At 39.4% G+C, this 20,838-nt stretch overlaps 1 protein-coding gene across 7 annotated transcripts in view; it reads right to left on the reverse strand.

The window, feature by feature from the left end:
• Positions 1 to 20,838, reverse strand: part of SPAG17 (sperm associated antigen 17) — a 209,397-nt gene that overhangs the window by 121,574 nt on the left and 66,985 nt on the right. For 4 of the 7 annotated variants that reach the window (XM_046645074.1, XM_046645073.1, XM_046645071.1 and 1 more), the window contains 8 exons: positions 13,745 to 13,931; positions 12,235 to 12,429; positions 10,360 to 10,541; positions 5,835 to 5,996; positions 4,617 to 4,689; positions 4,291 to 4,403; positions 632 to 769; positions 391 to 504 (listed from right to left, as the gene is read on the reverse strand). In XM_046645074.1, the coding sequence (XP_046501030.1) occupies positions 391 to 504; positions 632 to 769; positions 4,291 to 4,403; positions 4,617 to 4,689; positions 5,835 to 5,996; positions 10,360 to 10,541; positions 12,235 to 12,429; positions 13,745 to 13,931 (1,164 nt within the window). Of the gene's footprint in view, positions 1 to 390; positions 505 to 631; positions 770 to 4,290; positions 4,404 to 4,616; positions 4,690 to 5,834; positions 5,997 to 10,359; positions 10,542 to 12,234; positions 12,430 to 13,744; positions 13,932 to 20,838 lie in introns of those variants that run through there. The other 3 variants (XM_046645076.1, XM_046645075.1, XM_046645077.1) reach the window with 3 other exon arrangements.

Consider the following 20,838-nt stretch of genomic DNA (forward strand, 5'->3'; position numbering starts at 1 on the left):
ATGACAAATTCTTCATTCACGGCGACAAACTGCCGAAGTCTCATATATATTCATCTCTCCCTTCTGAGATTCTTTTCTGGCCTCCACTAGCTTTTCATATTAGCAGATATTTAAAGCAAATAATTATAACGTTTTAATGTAAATTTGATGTAGTGACAATCAATTTAATGGTTCATTAGACCTCATAATTAGGCAAGTTTTCTTTGCTGACGTAATTTCTCCCTTATCCATCTCCATTTTCTGAGATCTCACTTTGCAAGCAGGTATCCATTTTGTACATTACTTTTAATTAGCATTGGTAAAGCTATCTAATTAAGATTTCTTGAGTTGAATAATTACAAATGGACTTTCTTGCATCAAATACCCTCCGAGTAACCTGGTTACTATTACCTTCAGTGCGTACTTCTTGTGGGCCAGAGTGTCGTGATAGTTCAGTAGGAGAGGACCTTTGGGCACTGCTTTGCTTTCATTTTCTTCTTCAGACAAAAATATTTCCTGGAGATTCTATTTAAATTGAAATAATATTGATTTAAAGAGAGAATCCATACTTTTTCTAAGCATGCATACTCTTTTTTTTTCCCCTCTGGCCCTGCAATGCATGCATACTCTTTGATATCTCAGCCCATCCAACCTTTTTCTCCTTCTCCGTGAGACAGAGAGAGGGTAGGATGGATACAATGTGAGCTGCAATTCTGTGGTCCAACCCATCTGCTCTGGGAGGCGGCTCCACCAGACTGGGTGGGACAAGGTCTTCTTCAGTTGCTACAACCTGTTGAAATAAAGGGTTGGGAGGATCAGTTTAATGGTCAGCTCTTTACTGATATTCATGCACATCCACTGTTTTTAGAAAAATCAAGGCAGTTTCCACCAAAAAAGTATGGCAATTGCACAAAGTGGCAGTGTAATTACCAGCGATTACCAAAATAAAAGGAAAAATGTTTACAATCCATGCATTAAAGTAGGTATACTTTTGATAACACAAATAGGTAACACAAAAGACAAATAGTAAATAAGAAAATTTACTATGGTAGAAATAAAAATAATGATATAATATAATTTTTTCTCAATGATTTGCTCTTTCTCTCAAAGCACTCCAAACTGTGCTCACATAACTTGGATGTAATGAATATTTAGTGAGTGCCTACCACATGCCAAGTACTGTGTGTGGGCATCTTCACATACTGTATCTCATTTAAGCCTTACAGCAATATTGTGGAGTAGATACCATATTCCACTTTACAGAGGAAGTAACTAGGTTGAGTGAAGTTAGGTGACTGGCTCAAGCCCAAGGCTACTGAGTGGGAAGAACAGGGCTTCAGGTCAAGTCCTCATTCTTTCTTTGAGATAGAAAAGCTATAGATGGTGAGATCAGTAAAGGGTAACAGTCTCTTTACTTGGGGAAAGTGAGGTCTAGAAAGATTAAATGCCTTGTTCAATTTTATGTGGTAAACAAAAGAAGTCGAAACATAATCAAGATAGCACCTAATTTACAGTTTTTCTCTCCACCTTAACTCTCACAATCATCCTCGGTATTCCACATCCCTCCACAGCATTTCTCAAAAACTGTCTCATCCCTGAAATGTTAAACTCTAACATCCCAACCTGCAAAATCCCATCCCATTCCTCTTATGTTTCAATTTTTTAATCCCCTTATTATTAAGCATTTATTCAGCCAACATGCATCTGTTATTGGGTGCCTTCTAAGTGTCAGGCACTGAGCTCATGAACTGTCCCCTTTGGTGCCTGGAATATAGTACATGGTTAATAAATGTTTGCTGCTTTGAGTTGAGTTGAATGCAATAAGAAAGACTGAAATAAATAAAACGATGATACTGCAAACCCCATAGGGCTTTTGAGCTTTTACAAATTTATCGATATAATGAAACTATTGGTCTTCCAAAACCTTCTGGGGTAATTAAAGGCAAATATAAGTGTGCTTACCTAATTGGGTAGAAAACCAAAGCAGTCAACAAAACATAAAAATGTATACTAGAGGTAACAGAGATGATAGAGTCTGAAAAGGACTTAAAAATAAACAACTAAATGTTCTGAAAAAAAAAGGAATGTGTTACATCCAAGAAATAAGAACAATAATTGACAGTTAAAAACAAATTAGAGAATTAAAAAACAAATTAGAGAATTTATGAATTAAAAACATTATTGCTGAAACAAAACTTCAGTAGCAGGCTGGACTCCACTGAAGAATGAATAAGTTGGAAATTAACCTGGCACTCCCAAATGGATAAAATTGAAAGAAAATTTAAAAGACAAGGAGGAAAACCAGAAATTCCAATATCCATCTAATACTAATTAGGATAAATCAATAGAAGAAATGATATCTGAAGATATAATTTAGTTCAACAAATGCATATGTCTACTGTGGGTTAGGTGTGGTTATTGCGCACTGAGCATACAGCAATGAGAAAGACTAGATTAAGTCCCTGCTTGCATGGAGCTTACATTCCAGTGAGAGAAGGAAGGTGAAGCACAAAGCAAATAAATACACTTTTAAAAGAGCAGTTGTTACTAAGAAAATAAAACAAGGTGACGTGGTAGAGAGCGCTCTGTGTTGTTATGGGCCTTCTTTAGATCAGGTGGTCAGAGAAAGCCTATCAAAGGAATACCACTTCCACTGGGGACTGAATGACAAGGAGGATCCACCAGACAGACACGTAAGAGCAAAACTCTCTAGGAAGAGAAGTTGTAGTAGAATTGAGGTAGCATATTTGAGGAAAAACCAGAAGGCCTATTTAGATGATGACTAATAAGTGTGTGTGTGCGTGCGTGTGTGGTGTGTGTGTCAGGTGGGGGGCAGGAGATGAGATGATAGATACAGCCCAGAACCATATTTTTAGTCTTTATGGACCAGTATACAGAATTTTGATTTTACTCAGAATGTGATCAGAAACAAGATTATAATCCTGAGACCATTAATGACAATAATAAAACAAATAAAGCCATACTGAGACATAGCCTTGTGTTACCAATTATAAAGAGAAAACTCTAAAAGTTGCCAGAAAGGAAAAATAGATTACCTACAACGGAAAAAGTAGCAGATTGACATCAGACTTCTCATTAGCAACATTAGAAAGAAGACGACAATGGAACAATACCATCAAAATACTTTTCCACTCAGATTGACCAGGCTCAAAAGCATTTTCTTCCACTTACTACTTGGAAAAGTTACTTAACCTTTTCATGTCTCAGTTTTCTTATCTTTAAAATAGGGAATAAAAATAATTCCTCATAGAGTTGTTCTAAGAATTAAATGAGTTAATTAATAACAAACTCTTTTCACACACACAAGAATTGACCATGTACACTAGGTCACACAGGAAGCCCAGGAAATTGAAAAACATTTTTGACATGCATGTTTACTGTTTGCCCATATTTACTGACCATAACGCAATAAAATTAGAAATTGACAATAAACAGTGGAAATTAAAACAAAAGATTTAGATCTGAATACATTGAAAGCATCAGGGCACAGCCAAAGAAATACTCAAAAGGAAATATATAGCCTTAAGTAAAGCAAAAAGGACTGAAAATAAATGAAGTAAGCTTTCAATTAAAATGAAATGCAAAATAAATCCAAGGAAAGTAGAAAGAAGGAAATAATAAAGATAAATGAAGAAATTAATAAAATGAAAAGTAAAAAGGAGTTGATCAGTGAAACAAAATGATGGTTCTTTGAAAAGACCAATACAATAGATATACCATCAACATCTATGATCAAGAAAAGAGATGGCACAAATAAATAACATCAGTAGTAGAAAAGGAACATAGACAAAGAGAAAATTTAAAAATGCACATAAATGAATAAAGAACTTTATATGATACTGAAAATGCAAATAAAGTAGATATATTTATATAAAGAATAATGACTAGAATTGGATTCAAAAATAGAAAAATCTGATTAAATCTACAAGTATAAAAGAAATTTTAAAGATAGTTAAAGACCATTAACCACCCCATCCACCTGTCTGTCTTCTCTTTGTCTTCCATGAAAACAACACAAGACACAGAGAGTTTTAAAGACACATCTACCCAAACCTGAGGGAATGTTACATAAACTGTTCTGGCACATAGCAAAAGAAACGGGATTGAAGCTGAGGATCAAAGCAAACGTGGGTTTTATCTAAAATATTCTAATCGTTGTAAAGGAGAATGCATTCAGGCATTGCAAGTGTAATTTTAAAATAGTTTAAAAAATACAGAAGCAGAGAGAGATGAAGTGACTGACTCAAGCTTACTCATTTGGGAAAAAGTCCTCAGAATGTATCTGCCTACCTGTTCCAGCATACAGTGCAGTATCAGGGGCACAGAAATGAATTCTTCTGGAATCGGATTCAGCAAATCATTGTAATATCTCATGTCTGCTTCAGTTGTGATGACAAAAGGCACTGCAAAATATACAAAATATCATTGTTCGATTAAGAACGTGTTCTCCATTTCTTCTATCAAAATTTCATCCATAAATTCAAACTATGACCATGAACGAATAAATATAAGATGGGTAGGTGGAGGCATATCTGCAAGCAATATCAAAGACAGTCATTATTCCTTAGAGCACCAGCTCCTGGTGTTGATCCTCCAGCGATGGGTTTCATACATGCCTGATGTTGGGGCTTGCCGTTCTTCATTTTGTGCTTTCTTCTTCCCAGGGGTTGGAGCAGCAGCTTGTGGAGCCTAAAAGAAGAATAATTAAAAAGAAACAACTGAGATATTCAACTGAGAGATGCTTTCACCACACGTTGGTGTGAAGGGATCTGACATGATGCTGAGATTGTATGATTATGTTCACACCACAAATAAAAGGGTTTGTCTGAGGAAGGAAAGAAGTTAATGGGTGTGGACACTTTTTAAGATTTTCCTAACAGAGCCCACTGATGAATTGCCAGGAAAAGGATGGGGAGATGAGCTACTGAGAGCCAAAAAGTTTTTCCTCCTTGAGTGACTCAGAATCACACCATTCTCCCTCTTAGAATCATTCAATGGTTCCGCATCGCCTTCAGGATAAAACCCAACTCTTTAACTCAGCACCAAAGGACATTCTTGCTCCCGCCTCTCCAGCTCTAGTTCGTGTTGCTGTTCTCCACTTTGCATGTACCGGCTGGGAGCACTGACCTACCCCATGGTCCTCGCTGGTGCTGTAACACTTCTTTCCTTTGACCTCCATATCTTTGCATGTCTTTGCCCCTTTCTTGAGAATATCCCTGTGTCCCTTTTCCCCCAGCAGGCTTTCCCCTAGGGAATTCACATTCAGCCTTCACCACAGCACCTATCCAGGCTGATCCTCTCCAGATCAGGTTAGGCGCCATGTTTTACTGCTTCTACTACAATCTGAGCTGACTGTTCTCCTAGCACTCATCATGCTATGTTGAAACCACTGTTGACTTGACTGCCATCCCCTTTAAAAGTTAATCTCAATGAGGAGGACAGGGGCTGAGCCTTGTTCATTAATATATTGCCAGTACCTTGCACAGTGCTAGCACATGGTAGGTGCTAAATAAACATTGTGATGAATTTATCAATAGCCTTCCTTGTTCCAGATGTTATTTATTGCATCATAGGCTGAAAAGTGAGTTCCGTTATCAGCTCTGAATGTGGCAGGTAGTCGGGAAGCTTCGTAAAGCCTCCACCACATAGGTGCCCTTTAATGCTAGGCCTGGGGGCCTTTCCTCGTTCCCACCCTCACCCATTAAATCCCAGCAGGAAGTGGTACCTTGCTACAAGAATTTATGCCATTTTTTCTTCATATGTTTTGTGAACATGAAAATTAAGCTGTTCAGTTAATCATTCAGCCCATTAAAGAGACTGAAGCACGTGCCTACCTCAGCAATGGCTACAGCTTCTAAGATAGGCTTCTCGTTAACCACTTGTGGGACATTAATAAGCTGCATGCTTTCTAAATAGTGCCGGTGCTGCCTTTTCCAATCCAGGCTGTCGTACATCAAACAGGCAATATTTTCAAAAATATCAGTGCCCAATTCCAGCTACAGGTGAGAGAATTAAATTAGTTAGTAGTATCATATTGTTGGAATCCGACATATGGTTTGTATCTCTCTTAACAGCTAAAACTTTCACTTTTTCCAGGGAAGCCTTGCCCCCACTCACTGAATCCCAGCCATGGGGACCGCACATTTCTTGCCCTTCTTCTTCACTACACTGCAGACTGTTCCCTTGGGAGGGCCTTATGGCTGCCCAGTATTATTAGAGTCTAATTAATACTTGAACTAAGTGAAAAACACTCTATTCATTAGTTTTAGCAGTACAGCCGTATTCTGATGTCCTAGTTTCTGAACAACACACATTAGGTAGGTAATTGTGATATCCTCAGCCCAAGACAAGCTATGGATGATTACTTGCTCGGCTGTGCAAGAAGCACGGTGGAAATCCCTGCTCAAGTATGCCGCAGTATATGTGCAATCAGTATTCTTCCTTTCCTCCTTGTCTCTCTTCTTTCCTGTTACCTGTGCTTCCTTTAGGGAAAAAAGCCTAAGAAATCCTGATAACTACTACTTCTGTAATACCCACAAGTTTTATGAGCTGGAAAGCAAGTTCTAGATCAGATATCTCCTATTACCTGGGCTTTCATTTCCAGAAGTGGAAAAGCACTTATCACTGGGTCTGTCTGCCTGCAAGCAAAGAAGGACTAAATAGGCTCATGCTATGTCTGAGTTGAAGAGGTAAGGTAGAGTGAGATAGCTTCTTGGTGGGGGCGGGGGGGGGGGGGGGGGCAGTGAATCACAGTGTGGCAGGAGTCCAGGGAAGCGCCTAGCTCGACCCATCTTCATAGCACAGCTGTCAATCTGGGCTTCCTGTGCCCACTCAAAGGCTGAGCATTCTTCAGTTAAGCTTCAACCTGGTATTCTTTGCCCAAATTCTGGCATAGAAACTTATTTTTGGTTTTCGTTTGTATTTATAAGAAATACAGTAAAACTTCTGCCCAGTGGTCCCTTAGCTTAACTAGTTAATTCATTTTTAGATCAAACAGCAAATCACATGCTAAAAGCCAGAAAATTTTTTCAGCAACCAAGGTCTTAGCTTGAGATGTTGCAAATGTCTTCCATGAGCAGTTAGCACTTCTTGATGGGCATTTATTTGCTGCAAAGCTTTCGTTACCCTGGTTCAGCAGAAATACAGTCTGCTTGTTTGCAGCAAAAGGTATTAATGCTTTCCTGCTTCCAGAGAGGAAGAAGACTCCTTGGCTGGCTCCTGCCTTGAATAGGAGGCCATTACCAGCTTACAGATAGAGCTGAGAATATAACATCATGTATCTGCACCATGTATTTAGTCTATTTCTACTAGATGTAGATTTATTACTTTTACATTTCTAACGTGATCCTAAATTTAAAATGAACCTGTCTTCCATATTAAATCCAATGGCCTTTTCTTCCGGAACCCAACTCTGTTACTGAAGTGTTTTTAAGGCTCTCTTTCCTCATCATCTTCAATGCTGGGTCATTCACTCACAAACTGTACCTTGTAGAGGCACACTTGGGCTCTAAAAGACGTCTTCAGTTGGACCCAGACCACAGCCCTGGCATGAAGACGTGCAATAAATATTTGCAAATTGATTGATAGGAGCTCAGTGTGTCCACTGGGAAGCACAGTCCTAAATGGCTCCTTAGGCAGCTGAATGTTTTCATTCCTGACAGTTACCTTCAGCCCAACTAGACACCCTCGACATTTTCTAGTTCTGAAGTCAAGAATATTCTACCATAATTAGGATGTCAACCAAGCTGATCACATTTTTAACATAAAACAAATTTTTTGTACTTTGCCATTTAAATTCTTCCACTCTACATTTTAAAAAAGTAAAATATAGCCACATTCACTTGCTTTAAAAATGGAGTGATTAAAATCTTCCAATGAGCGGAAAATTGTGGACACTGGAGTAGGAGACAGGATGCTGGGAATGGTGCTGGGTTATCTGAAGCTCTGACTGTGTGCCTTGCTGTTCACATCAATGTACTGATGATGCAGTGGAACGTACTCTACCTCGGGCTCAATACATTTCAGCTCTTCTCAGACTATGCTTGGGGAGTAAATAAGACACATAGAAGGGAGCCCTAGTTAGAGCAGAAGAAAAAAGGTACTACGTTTGAGGCTGCCTTAGAAAACTCTTTTTATTGCCTCCTCTGAATTATGGTTCAGGAATTGTATGGCTGGAATCTCCTGTGCCCTATTGAACCAAAGATGTATACAAGTTCTTTACAGGGTATGCAGCTAGAACTTGGCCCAAATGAGAGGAGGACTGTTTCTCCAAAACACAAATTTGTGGATGTGACATGGATTTTATGTTTGGGGGAAAAGTTCATCTATTGAAGAGAAACAGTAGAAGGCTGGCTTTGAGGTGGGATTTTCAGGATCCCAGGGAAATCGCCTTTTCCCCAAACATATCTCATATTTTGGGGGCATAATCTAGAATTCCAATAAAACAGGATAAAATATTCATAGTACAGTTATGTGTCACATGACGTTTTGGTCAGTGACGGGTCACAAATACAACAGTGGTCCCATAAGATTAGTACCACATAGCCAGGTGTGTAGTAGGCTATACCATCTAGGTTTGTGTAAGTACCCTCTATGATGTTTGCACAATGACAAAATCACCTAAGGACGCATTTCTCAGAACCTATCCCTGTCGTTCAGCAACACATGACTGTACTATATTACTTGGACTGCCAGTATCCCTGGGATGGGGAAACATATTGACCCAATTTAACTCGAAGCAGTCAAGGACAGATGGCAGTGGATTCTTTTTGGAGCTTAGGTTTAGGAAACAAGAGAGTAAAAGATAAAGCAGGCAAGATAAAGCTATCTAGATGAAGAGGCAGGAAGAGGCAAAGCAAAGGGAGTCTGGAGTAGCCAGTTTTGCCTAGAACAAGCTCCATATTTATCTACAGCTTTTCTGTGTTCAGCTTCATTTCCTATTTACAGGACAAGGCTGATATTTATTCTTACTATTGGCAAAGTATCACACTTAAAGTCCTGTTTCTATCTAGTGACATCTAATGCCTTATATTGACAGTCTTTATAACTCAGACTCATCTATCCATGGTTACTTATTCAAATCTTGCCCATCCTTCAAGTCAAATCTGGGCCTCCCTCCTCAGTGTTTTCACTTACTTCACCAAGTGCACGTCCATCTCAAGGTGATTGAATCAGGGTCTCTCATAGTGAGAAATGTCCAGGCTCCACCCAATGGCCGTGGGCAGCCTACCCTTTGGCTCAGAAAGCCTGTTCCAGGCTTTGATCTAATCTCCTCTTAGATAGTCAGTTCATTTTTTTGGCAGCTACCCACAGGAACTGTGCACAGACACCCATCCACCTCCTCTACCCTGCTTTGCCCAGCTCCCTTCAGAGAACTCACTTGAGGTGGTCCCTCCCCAGTACTCTGCTTTCAGTTCGTTCAGCTCCCTTGATGCCGAAACATATTGCTCTGTGAGGATCAACACTCCCGGGGCCCTGTTTGTTGGGACAGGGAGTCAACCAGAAAGAGATCTGAGAGGTTTTTTGTAACAAGGATGCCTGGATATCTTTCCCAACACAGAGTGTGATAAGTAGTCACTCAACCTTCTTTCTAAATACATCTTCATGTATCTAGCATTTGATACTTTTAAAAGCATCCCATTTCTTCTTTTTCTGAATTAATAGGAAACGGAGAGTGTGTTTCACATAACTGAGCACCTAGATATATGGCCTCTTGAACTCTGCTTCTCTTTTCCATGGGTTTGGTCTTGCCTGTCTGCAAGCTCCTCAATGGCAGGAACTCCTCAATGGCAGCCAATAAATGCCCTTAGGAAATGCCTGTTAATTGCTGGGCTGGGGTCAAGCCATCTTGTTAGGATAGACTTCTTTGGCCAAATATATTAAAAATGCGATTTGGGCAATAAAAGCAGGGGCCTAGAAGAACAATGTTTCGAACTGATATATACACATTTCAAAAAGACAAAATAATTCCACCAGCTACAAAATTTACTGTTTCCACAATTAATATATTATATCTTAAGACTCTACTGCCTAGAACATTACTAAACAAAACATGAATGTATGAAACAAAGCCATATGTCACCAAATAAAAGAAATATCATTGTTTATCTTTATCTACATCTTATTCTTTGTCATTAATTCACACACAAAAGCTAAAGAATTAGGCTATAACCATTACTGGGCATTCAATGTCATTGTTGTCTTGAAGATAAAGAGTTTAGCACAAAGCCTTGTCTGTAGTCAGTGACCAATAAATATCTGTGGAATGAATGAATGGGGTAAATGGAACCACAGTGTCACGTGTTCAAACCGCTCACTCTCACTAATGCATATACTTACTCTCACTATGCATATACTAACCATCATCCCACTGTCTGACCAGTCAGAAGGAAAGCCATCTTCCTTGACCATGTATTCAAGACGAGCAACATCAAAGAGATTTGTTTCAGGTTTCTCATTATTCAGGATTGGTTCCAAGTACTTCCAGAAAATTTCAAGTTCTTTTATGGTATTCTCATTCTTCAATTTTTCAGCTTCTATATCTAATAAGAGCAATATGTTTATATTACAAAATGAGAGTGTTGGATTTCTTCCTACTTTTAAGGATACTTGGCGAGTCTTATGTATTGCAATACAGTATAGAACCAGAAAATGCAAATAAAGAAATATAATTTTGAGAAGTTTTTGGATCTAGACTATACAATTATCAAATCAGAGGATTTTACTTCTGAAATTGATACGAAATATGAGCTTTCTACTCTTTCATTTTACAGTTGAGGACCAGAAAGATTATGATAAGGTCACACATTTATATGTATATTCAATATTTCCATCACTCTTAGATTGCATGTGGAGCAGTTTTTCTGCCAAATCATTTTTTGATCATTTTAATGTCTGTTTGCTGCTTAACTGGTTATAAATGCATTTGATCCAGTTCTCCTTCCCACATGGCTAAAAACAAACTGGATCAACGATTTATGCTTCAGTTATCTTTTGGTCACATTAAAATAGCTATAGGCTTTTCTGGGCATTTGTGCTGTGACTGCAAAATAATAGTTTTCTGTAAAGTTACACTTGAATATTTGCCTGAAATAAATAGGTTTTGCTACTAAGATCTCAAAATTTTATTGTAAAGTCTATTTTTCCATAATTTTATTTTTATATATTAAATTTTTTTATAGAGAGACTATGGTTGGAGCTTATGCAGCATTTTCTCACTGGCTTCAATAATAAATTATTAATGTATAACTATCCTTTGAGATAGTCAGGAGTAGCTGGGTTTGAATCTCAACTCTTTTACTTAATGACTGCCTTGAGGATGAGAGTTCTTTTTGGTAAAACTGAAATAACAAAACATACTTCCAAGCGTTGTGGAAACTACATGAATCAGTGCACTTAAAGCCCTCAGCATTGAGCCTAGTTCCAAGGCATGTGCCCAATAAATGGCAGCTATTATTATTTATCAGTGGTAGTGATTTCTAATTTCTAACAGCAATTTTAAAAATGTAGTGTTAAGGAAATTGGGATGTGGTTGTGTAGGTTCCAAACACTGTGAAATGATATTATTAATAAATAACAATAAAAGCACCAGCATGTGGCAGAAAGAGATTCTAGGTCACACAGGCTTAAACTGAATCCCAGTTCTACTACCTAAAGTGTACAGTGGCTTTTTGGTCTCTTCCCACAGATGTTGTCTAGCACAATTCCTTTCGATGAAGACCTGGAGGTTCCAAATGGCTGAAAGGTAGTGTGGTTGGGACTTCATCCCACCACGTCCCAGTCTAAGGCTCAGAAGACAAAATGTCCTCTCTGATTTATCACAATAAGCAAGTAGCAAAGCAGAGCAAGCACCCAAGGCTATAACCTCCCTTGGACCATTTGGTGACTGTAGCTTCTGGAACAACAGATTATCTACAGTTGATCCATGCAGCCATGCTTTGGGTAAAAGCTATAGATCAAATATTCCTGAGAAATGTAGGTGGATAACCAAGTCTTCTGACCCGCAGTCTATCTTCTCTGTGGCTACACAGGGATATAAATACAGAGTATGATTTTAATTTGCAAAATTTACAACACCTGGCCGGTGCAAGCAGACTAAATAGCAAATCAAAGTCTTGAAAGGATTTAATAATGTACGTATTGTATGACTATGTTTTGGACAGAACGCTGTATTTGTACTTTAAGGATGCTGGGTAACACTGAAGGATTCAGTAAGTTGTGAAGCAGACTGCATACCTTCTGGCTGAAGAGAAACTTCCTGCTGCTGGCTAACTGCTGCCAGGTGCGCCTGCAGAGGTTCATAATTCTCTGAAGATATTTTAATCACGCTGCTTATGGGAATGCCAAGCTCAGTCATAATCGCTAATAGCTGAGGATCGTTGAAGCCCACAACTATAATGTAATGTTGGGCACCATCATCTGGCTCATCATCTGTTCAAAATACCATAAAGGAGAGCAGCCGTCATTTTAAAAGAGAACAGGTTGCACACAGCCTGTTCAATGGCTATATACATTATGCATGCGTTTACAAGTCCTCTGGCTTGCCAAAAACAGTCCAGTTGGCTGGAATGCAGTCATGTTGACTGGTTTTCATTATTGCCCTTGCAGAGAGAAGGCTGTGGCCATTTTACAAAATATTAAATCACTTTTGCAAATGAGACAGAGGCGTAACAGGAGGACAAACATATACAGGGCCTGTGGTCATGGAAAACGTGTTCTAGGGATTTTGTTGAAAAAAAGTTTAGGCTATAATTTTTTTTGGTTCTAATCTCTTTTGAGCAACATCTGGCTTTACTCCTGAATTACGAGTAGCTGCAGCTTTGTGGTATTTTATAAGTTAAGGTGTTTACAGGAGAGGGAAATATTGAATATGGACATGCTCCCTACTAAACTATTCTGTGTATTTATGTCAATAAGTGTGAAGGCTGAGTATGGTTTATGTAACAACTATTGAGAATAGATGGTACACGAAAACTTACATCCCACAATAGTCCATTAAGATCAATTTAAAAATAATGCAATAGATGCACAAACTTAATTTTCAAGTAATGATTTTTCTTCTATCACTAAGCACATCAGTATTGATCTTGCCCATGGAATCCATAATATCATTGCTTCCAAGTCTAGTGCATTCACAGCAGAAATATACTAGGAGAGTCAAACTAGTAAAGGACGTGAAGGCCTGCTATCTCATTTAAATACGTTGCAAACAATAACAGACAGCTCCATTTGGGTTCATGGGAAGGCAACGAATTACTCATAGCTGCCTGAGTTGAATCACTTTTATATCATAATATAAAATGAAAGAAAATTCTACTTACTCCATCTAAGACAAACTAATAGTGAGAGAAGTTGAGGTCTGGAAGCTATGTGCTCTGCATGAGTCCCAAATTAAGCAGTCTGATATTATTACCACTGTATTCCACTCATGACGATAACCACTTTTTACTCTGCCTTTTTAAAAATGTTCCCACCAAGGCAGTAAGTTCATTATTTCATCCTTCATTTCCTCTATGTAAATGTGCCTATAGCAAGACACTAACTAAATATTTGTTGAAAACAAATGAATTGCAAATAAAAACATTTTTCTATTAGGGTATCACGGGTAGTACGTGATTTACGGTTTTATAAAGAGTGAAAAGGTTGGGGAAGATTAAGCATAGTTGGTGGAATGATTTCTCAAGTTACTTTGCAGATCATAAGGCAAGAAGTGAAAGGTAGCTACGGCAAGGAGCATCTTACTGACCAATGTAACGTTTGGCGTTGTCTTCTTCTCCCCTCTGTTTTAACTGAGTGGCCTTTTTCACTGTTGTGTTTGCCTCAGGCTGATCCTTTCCCTTTCCTTTGACAACCTTGGTACCTGAGGGCTTCTTTTCCTTGGGAGATTTCGCTTTCCCTTTATCCTTTTCAGTCTTAAATTTGTCTTCTGTCACCTGGAAAGAGAGAATACTTTTTCTCCAAATCATACAGGGAGAAAGCAATGGCCTTTCTATTGTCAGGTGAATTAATTCCTTATTTCATTCAGTCACCCATGTACTCATTTATTCATTCTCCAGGCCAGGATAGTAGAGGTCTCAGGTTGACCCTGTTGTGATAACGCACATCAGTGCATGAGGCCTGGAGGGGTGGATGCTAGGAGACTGTTCACACAAACAGTCTTTGGAAGGGAACTCATCCTGAAGAAGAGCCAAGTGTGGCCTAATAAACTACCTCAGTCATCAGGGGGCAGGGCAAGTGGAGGATTCTGAGGACATTGTGACAGCAGGAACTTAGGTTTACGGAGTAGCCCAACCCTGAGAAGTCTCTGTCTGAGTCTTAGAGAAAGGTGGGGTTGTTAATAAAACAAAACAAAAATTTTAAATAAAAAGGAAAACAGAAAGTGCAGTTTTCTCTAAAATCTTCTTGATAAAGTTTTTCATAGTTTTAGTAGTGTATTGACTATTTTTAAACTTTAAAAGATTCTTTCGGGAATCTAGCACTAACAAATTATAATGCTACTTAAAAATGTATAGACACAATCAATGGTTGCTATTTGATACATTCAAAGAAAGGATCAACACATAACATCAGTTGGCAATGCTAATTCTTTACACAGTACTCTGGAGCATGCTTAGATTGCCATAAACCATGTAAAGACTCAATTTTCCCAAGATTTTTTTTCAAACAATTGCCTAAAGCTTTGCGCGTTATTTCACAATGGAATTATGCTTTTGACTCATGTGTTTATAATACAAATAGGCTGTGTTCATTGAAATGATGTGTTAGTATTGTATTATAAGGTGGCCATACAGAAGATCCAGCAAATGCTTGTATTATTTATTTTTTCCATTCTCATCAAAATGGGAAACAAAAATAACTAAACAAATTATTGTGGCAACATCGGGGGCTCTGTATTTTCCTGAGGTCATGAAATTACATTTGAAAACCTCTGTTCTAAGAAATTAGAGACAAGGAGGGTTGCTTTGGCACCCAGCTAACGGGATGTAACACAGAAGGGGAGAGGAGTGTTTTCTTACTCCATGGGGCTTCTGGATGTTGAGGGCTCAGAGAACCCAGAGGAAGTGTGAGAGGTGCACGTGGATTCTCCATGCATGCTAACACCTGCGGCTCTAGTGGTGGGGAAACTGCTGCCCCAGCACCTGCTCCTCAGCAGCACAGGGAAACATCAGCGGAGGCTGCAGATGTCACGAATAGCTTTGGGCGGAGACAGGAAGGAGTGCACAGGCAAGGTACAGAGGACTGAAAAACCCCAGTATTTCTTTCTGCATCAGATATAAATTGGTGCATAAAATAGGACTGGGCTTTGTCCCCTTAAGCATCTAGCCAACTAGGGAAGAAAGAGAAAAAAGCACATAAATAGACAAAAATATAACTACAAATTTTCATGAACGCTATGAAGGATAAAACCCCATGTAGCAATAGACACACAATTGAGGAGACCTGTCTAGTCAGTTGGTGATGGAAGACCTCTCTGTGGAGGTGATTTGAGTGAAGACCTGAGAAACGAGTCGTCATCCATGTGAGAAGCAGGGAAAGAATGAAGTGTGCGCGTGAAGGCCCTGAGTCATAAAGGAGACAAGTATGGTCAAGGAACTGAAAGGAGGTGAGTATGGCAGGATAGTGGGCAAGGGAGAGAGGGGCCCAAGATGAGGTGGGGAGGTATGGCATGGGCCAGGTGGTCCAGGGCTTTGGAGGTGGGGTTGACAAGTTTAGATTTTATTAAAAATGCAATGGGAAGACCATAAAGGTTTTAAGCAGAAGAGTACTATGATTTTGCAAGATAGGAAACCAGTAGACCAGCTGGGAATCTCTAGCAACGGTCCAGATAAAACTTAATAGTGACTCAGATTAAGGTGTTGGCAGAGTGGAGAAAAGTACAGATCTTCCTCAACTTGTGATGGGTCACATCCAGATAAACCCATCGTAAATTGAAAATATCATTAAATCAACAATGCATATAATACACCCAACCTCCTGAACATCATAGCTTAGTCTAGCCTACCTTAATTGCGCTCAGAACAATTACATCAGCCCACGATTGGGTAAAATCATCTAACACAAAGCCTATTTTACAATAAGGTGTTGAATATCTCTAGTAATTTATTGAATACAGCACTGAAAGTGAAAAACAGAATGGTTGTAGGGGTGTAGAATGGTCATAAGTGTATCAGTTGTTTACCCTCATGATCGCGTGGCTGGTGGGGAGCTGAAGACTTGCTGCCGCTGCCCAGCCTCACAAGAGAGCATCATACTGCACATTGCTAGCCTAGGAAAAGACCCAAATTCAAAATTTGATTTTTACTGATTGCATATTGCTTTCACACAATTGTAAAGTCAAAACATTGTTAAGCTGAATCATCGTCAGTGGAGGACTGTCTGCAGATGGATTTGAGACCTATTTTGGATACTGAAATTACAGAGGTCGAAAGATTAGAGATGAGGAGTGATTAAGGAGGCAACAACAAAGATAATGCCCTGGATTTAGTTTGAGCAACAGGGTAGTTGATGGTGCCACTTATAGAGACAGAGAAGTTGGGCCGAGAAATGGTTTTTACTTAGGTGGGCAGACTACTCAGAGTGATCCTGTTAAATCTGAGACACCCCTGAGATCTCAGGGAGGCAGTTGAATAAACACGTTCTCTTCTGAGAAGGGAGATTTGGCTAGAGTTACAAATTCAGGTGTAGGTAACACTTACATAGTGGTTAATTATATATGAATGGGAAGAGATGAGATCCCTTTGGGTAAGAGTTTTGAAAAATATCAGAATTGAGCCTTGGATCATGCCGGAAACTCCAAAACTTACCGACTGGATATGGGAGGAGATGTCAGCAAAGGAGATAGAGAAGTGACTAAAAAGGTAGGAAAAAATATACAGTGGAAAGCCAGAGAACCGAGGGACCGAAGAAGGCAAAAAGACAAGTATTGGCAATTATAGGTGACATTAATGAGAGCAGTCAGCGTGGAGGCAGCAAACAGGGAGGCAGTAACAATACGGTGACTGCTTAGGTGGACAAATGTTTTGAGAAGTTTGGTTGTGAAGGGGAACCAGGGCTCCAAGTTGTACAATGGATAAGTGGGCGGAAGGGGAGGATGAGGTCAAGCTATGCAGGTTTGTCAAGTCAGGAGATGTTGTGTTTGCAGGCTGATGGAATGATCCAGTAGAGAGGGAGACATTGAAGATACGGGAGAGACTAACGTCCTTGAGGATGCAAGATGGGATAAGATCAAGAGAATGTGTCAATAACTGGACCTTGATAGGAGGAAAAACAATTTCTCAATTTAACAAGAGCAGCAAGGAGGGGACGGGTGGCTGGGTGTGGATGCAAGAAAGAGAGAGGTCTTGATGGTGTTGAGGGAATGCTTCAGTTTTTTCAAGCAAAAGATGAGCCTAAGTTATCAACTGAGAATGGGCAGGTACAAAGTAGAAGGTTTTGGATAGAGAAGATAATGTGAATCATCTCAGAAAGTGGAGGCTCACGCTTATTGAAGAAATATGGTAGAACTCTCTGCCAGTGTTGAGAGCTTATTGGAAATTTTGAGATTGTTAATTTAAAATGAAACTAGAGCACAAATCGGTGCCTGTGAGTCTAATTAGCTCAGAGGCACCAGCCAGACTCATGCAGGCCCTCTAACAGCCACAACTTGGATCACAGCAAATGCACTAAACTGAAACACTCCTGCACAGCAACTTGGTGGACAGCTATGCTGGCCACAGAGAAGTCCCAACTCTGCCATCAAAATCCGACAGAAACTTCCACAACTGCAATTTTAAGTAAAATCTCAGGATGATCTTTGGAACTGAGAAGAAGAAACTGTTTCAGGTTAAATTATTCCTTTTCTTTTTTTAACAGTTGGTGTATTTTCCTGTAATCTTTTTTTTTTTTTTTTTTGGTGAGGAAGATTGTCACTGAGCTAACATCTGTGCCAACCTCCCTCTATTTTTTTATGTGAGATGTCATCACAGTGTGGCTTAACGAGTGGTGCTAGGTCCGTGCCCAGGACCCAAACCTGCAAACCCCAGGCTGCCGAAGCAGAGTGTGCAAACTTAACCACTATGCCACCAGGCTGGCCCCAGGTTAAATTATTTTAAAGTTTTCCGGAAGAATAAACATTTATTCATTTACATATTCATTCCTTTATTCCATCATTACAAAAAACATTGCTGAGTACAGTGGCAATTTAAGAAAACATTTTTTTCTTTTCCTGGTAGAACAGTAAAAGGGCCCGCTACCCCTGCAGGTTCTCCCAGGTCGGGTATGAGAGCCTGTGCAGCCATGTAGCTCTCATTCCTCTGGAGCCTCTTTAGCAAGGCTGGAGTTATATAAAGTCAGGAACTCCCTGAGCCCTTTCTTCTGTGATGTTTCATGGGATACTAGAGGGGAGGGCTGATCACAATCAAAAGTTCAAAATAAGCCGCAAATTCTAGTAGCAGAGACTTAGTGATATAGTGAGATACGTGCTTTCCAGACATATTCATCATCTTTAATTCGTTCTTGCAAAGCAACCTGCAAGTTGGGTAATTTTATTTCCATAGTATAAATTAAGACACACGATTTGCCCTCAGACAAACAGCTGTGGTAAAGACACAAGGTGGTTTGATCTCACACCTTAAACTCATTTTATTTCTATGGTTCTGCCGCTAGTCTCAGTCTTTGACGCTCTTGCACCTTCTTTTCCAGCCTGTCTGCCCTCCCTCTTCTCTGTCTTTCTAGGGGCTGAATAATCCTTGCTGGTGCTCTTCTGTTTAGTGCCTCTCTCCTTCAGCTACTCTTTCCGCTCAGTGCCCTCTTCTTTCTCTCTCTTTTTCCCTTTGCATTTCCTTCGTAAGGTCAAACTTGACAGATTAGAGAAAAGCATCTTTTAAACTAATTTCCATTAACACTGAAATTATCGATATCTACCTCCCTCACTTTCACAAAAGTATTTTTAAAATACTTATAAATCCTGATTCACTTGTTTAAATAAGTTTTTAAATTATAAAAATCATTATCATTGAAAAACTGGAAACAATATAAAGAACTTACAAAAATCACCATATTTCTACACCTAGAGAAGATGAGAGAAGATATTTAATGCATTCTTTCAGATTATGTTTCTGCATCATTTTTACATAATTGTTATTGTTCTCTCTATATAACTTAGTGCTTTGCATTTTCCATTTAACAATGATGTATCTTCAACTGGTAAGATTTCAAGAAGTATTAATATATAACGAATTTCCCAGGTAGAGTAACTGTGATGCACTTTCCTGGTGCAGAGAAACTACATGGTAGAGAACAGAAGTGAATAGAAGCATCTGGGTCCTCCGGGTGCCAGATCTAGGCAGAGAAGTCCTCGGTGGATTTCTGATCATGTTCCTTGCCCTTCTCGGCCTTTCTACTCTCCTATGGCTGGCTCCAATGGCAGTCTACCCGCTCCTCTCCTCTACTCAGGCTGCTCCTCACTCCTCCCACCCTCCATACTTGAGCTGAGCCAGGACGGCTCCTTTGCCTCTCTGGTTCTGGACGGTGATTGGCTACTTGGCCCCTACAATTCTACTTTGGTCCAAAGGCAAAACACCCTTTTCAATCAAGCCCCAATCATAGGAAAATCACCTCCTATCTTTTTCCTTTTTCCTCTATTCTCCCATATTCTGAGTAGGCCCCCTCCCACCTACGGGTTTATGTCTTGGGATTTGGTGGCAGGGAGTCAGCCAGGTTAGCTGAGCATTCAGCAAAAGTGACCCCCTCCTAAATCATAAACTAAAATTTGTTCACGCTGACCTTTTCTTTGGCCTTTCTTGTTTCTGGATAACATAGCATGCATGTTCCCATTCTATGGTCATCTGCTCACAACTTAAAGAACAGAGGGAACTCTGGACAATTCAAGACAAAAATTTAGGAGAGGTGTGTCCAAAAGGCCCCTCTCTCCACTATGTTTGGGGAGCACACATGCCCTAGCATATGAAGGGAGAGTCAAGTTTGTTTTAGAGTACATTTTCCTTAAAATGCAGTGTGTTCAAAAAGCATCTGGATGCCTCTCACTGTGAGATGGCCTTGGGTAGGCACAGAGACTTCTTAACCAGTTAAGCTACATAGCAGTGGAAGGCTTTTGTCATAGCAACAACCAAAAACAGTATTAACATTTCGCATACTCAGTTGAATATCAGGTGACACCTATCTAGAATTCTTAATCTTGTTACTTTCACTTTCTAAAGGGAAAAACACAAAATTCTCCTCTCTGTAACAGGCAACCTAGTTATTTGATACTTGAAAATATTTTACACTATATTCTATGACTAAATGGCTTCTTTTTTTTTTTCCTGAGGAAGATTCACCCTGAGCTAACATCTGTTGCCAATCTTCCTCTTCTTGCTTGAGGAAGATTTGCCCCAAGCTAACATCTGTGCCAATCTTTCTCTACTGTGGGTCACTGCCACAACATGGCCACCAACAAATAGCATAGGTCTGCACCCAGCAACTGAACCCAGGACACCAAAGTGGAGCATGCTGAACTTAACCACTAGGCTGTGGGGGTGGCCCCTAAGTGACTTCTTGATGTCAAAATTCAAATACTTTGAAATACCTGGACAGGTATTTATTCCATTATTCCTTGCAATGAAAGGGAAGTAAATGGTAAAAGTCAGTGGAACTGATGGTAAATAGCTATACTTCATCTTATCCTTATGGTTAATAACACATCTACATATTTGTGTATAACTTTGTGTTTCATGTATGATCTATCATAAGATTCCCATAATAATATTAATAAGGATATAGATAAGAAAACATGCTCATGGAGGTTCAGTGACTAAATCACTCCACTATTATGTGGTTTATGAGAAACTATGTCTGTCTTCT

Source organism: Equus quagga, chromosome 18, assembly GCF_021613505.1.
Source record: "Equus quagga isolate Etosha38 chromosome 18, UCLA_HA_Equagga_1.0, whole genome shotgun sequence".
NCBI classification, from domain to species: domain Eukaryota; kingdom Metazoa; phylum Chordata; class Mammalia; order Perissodactyla; family Equidae; genus Equus; species Equus quagga.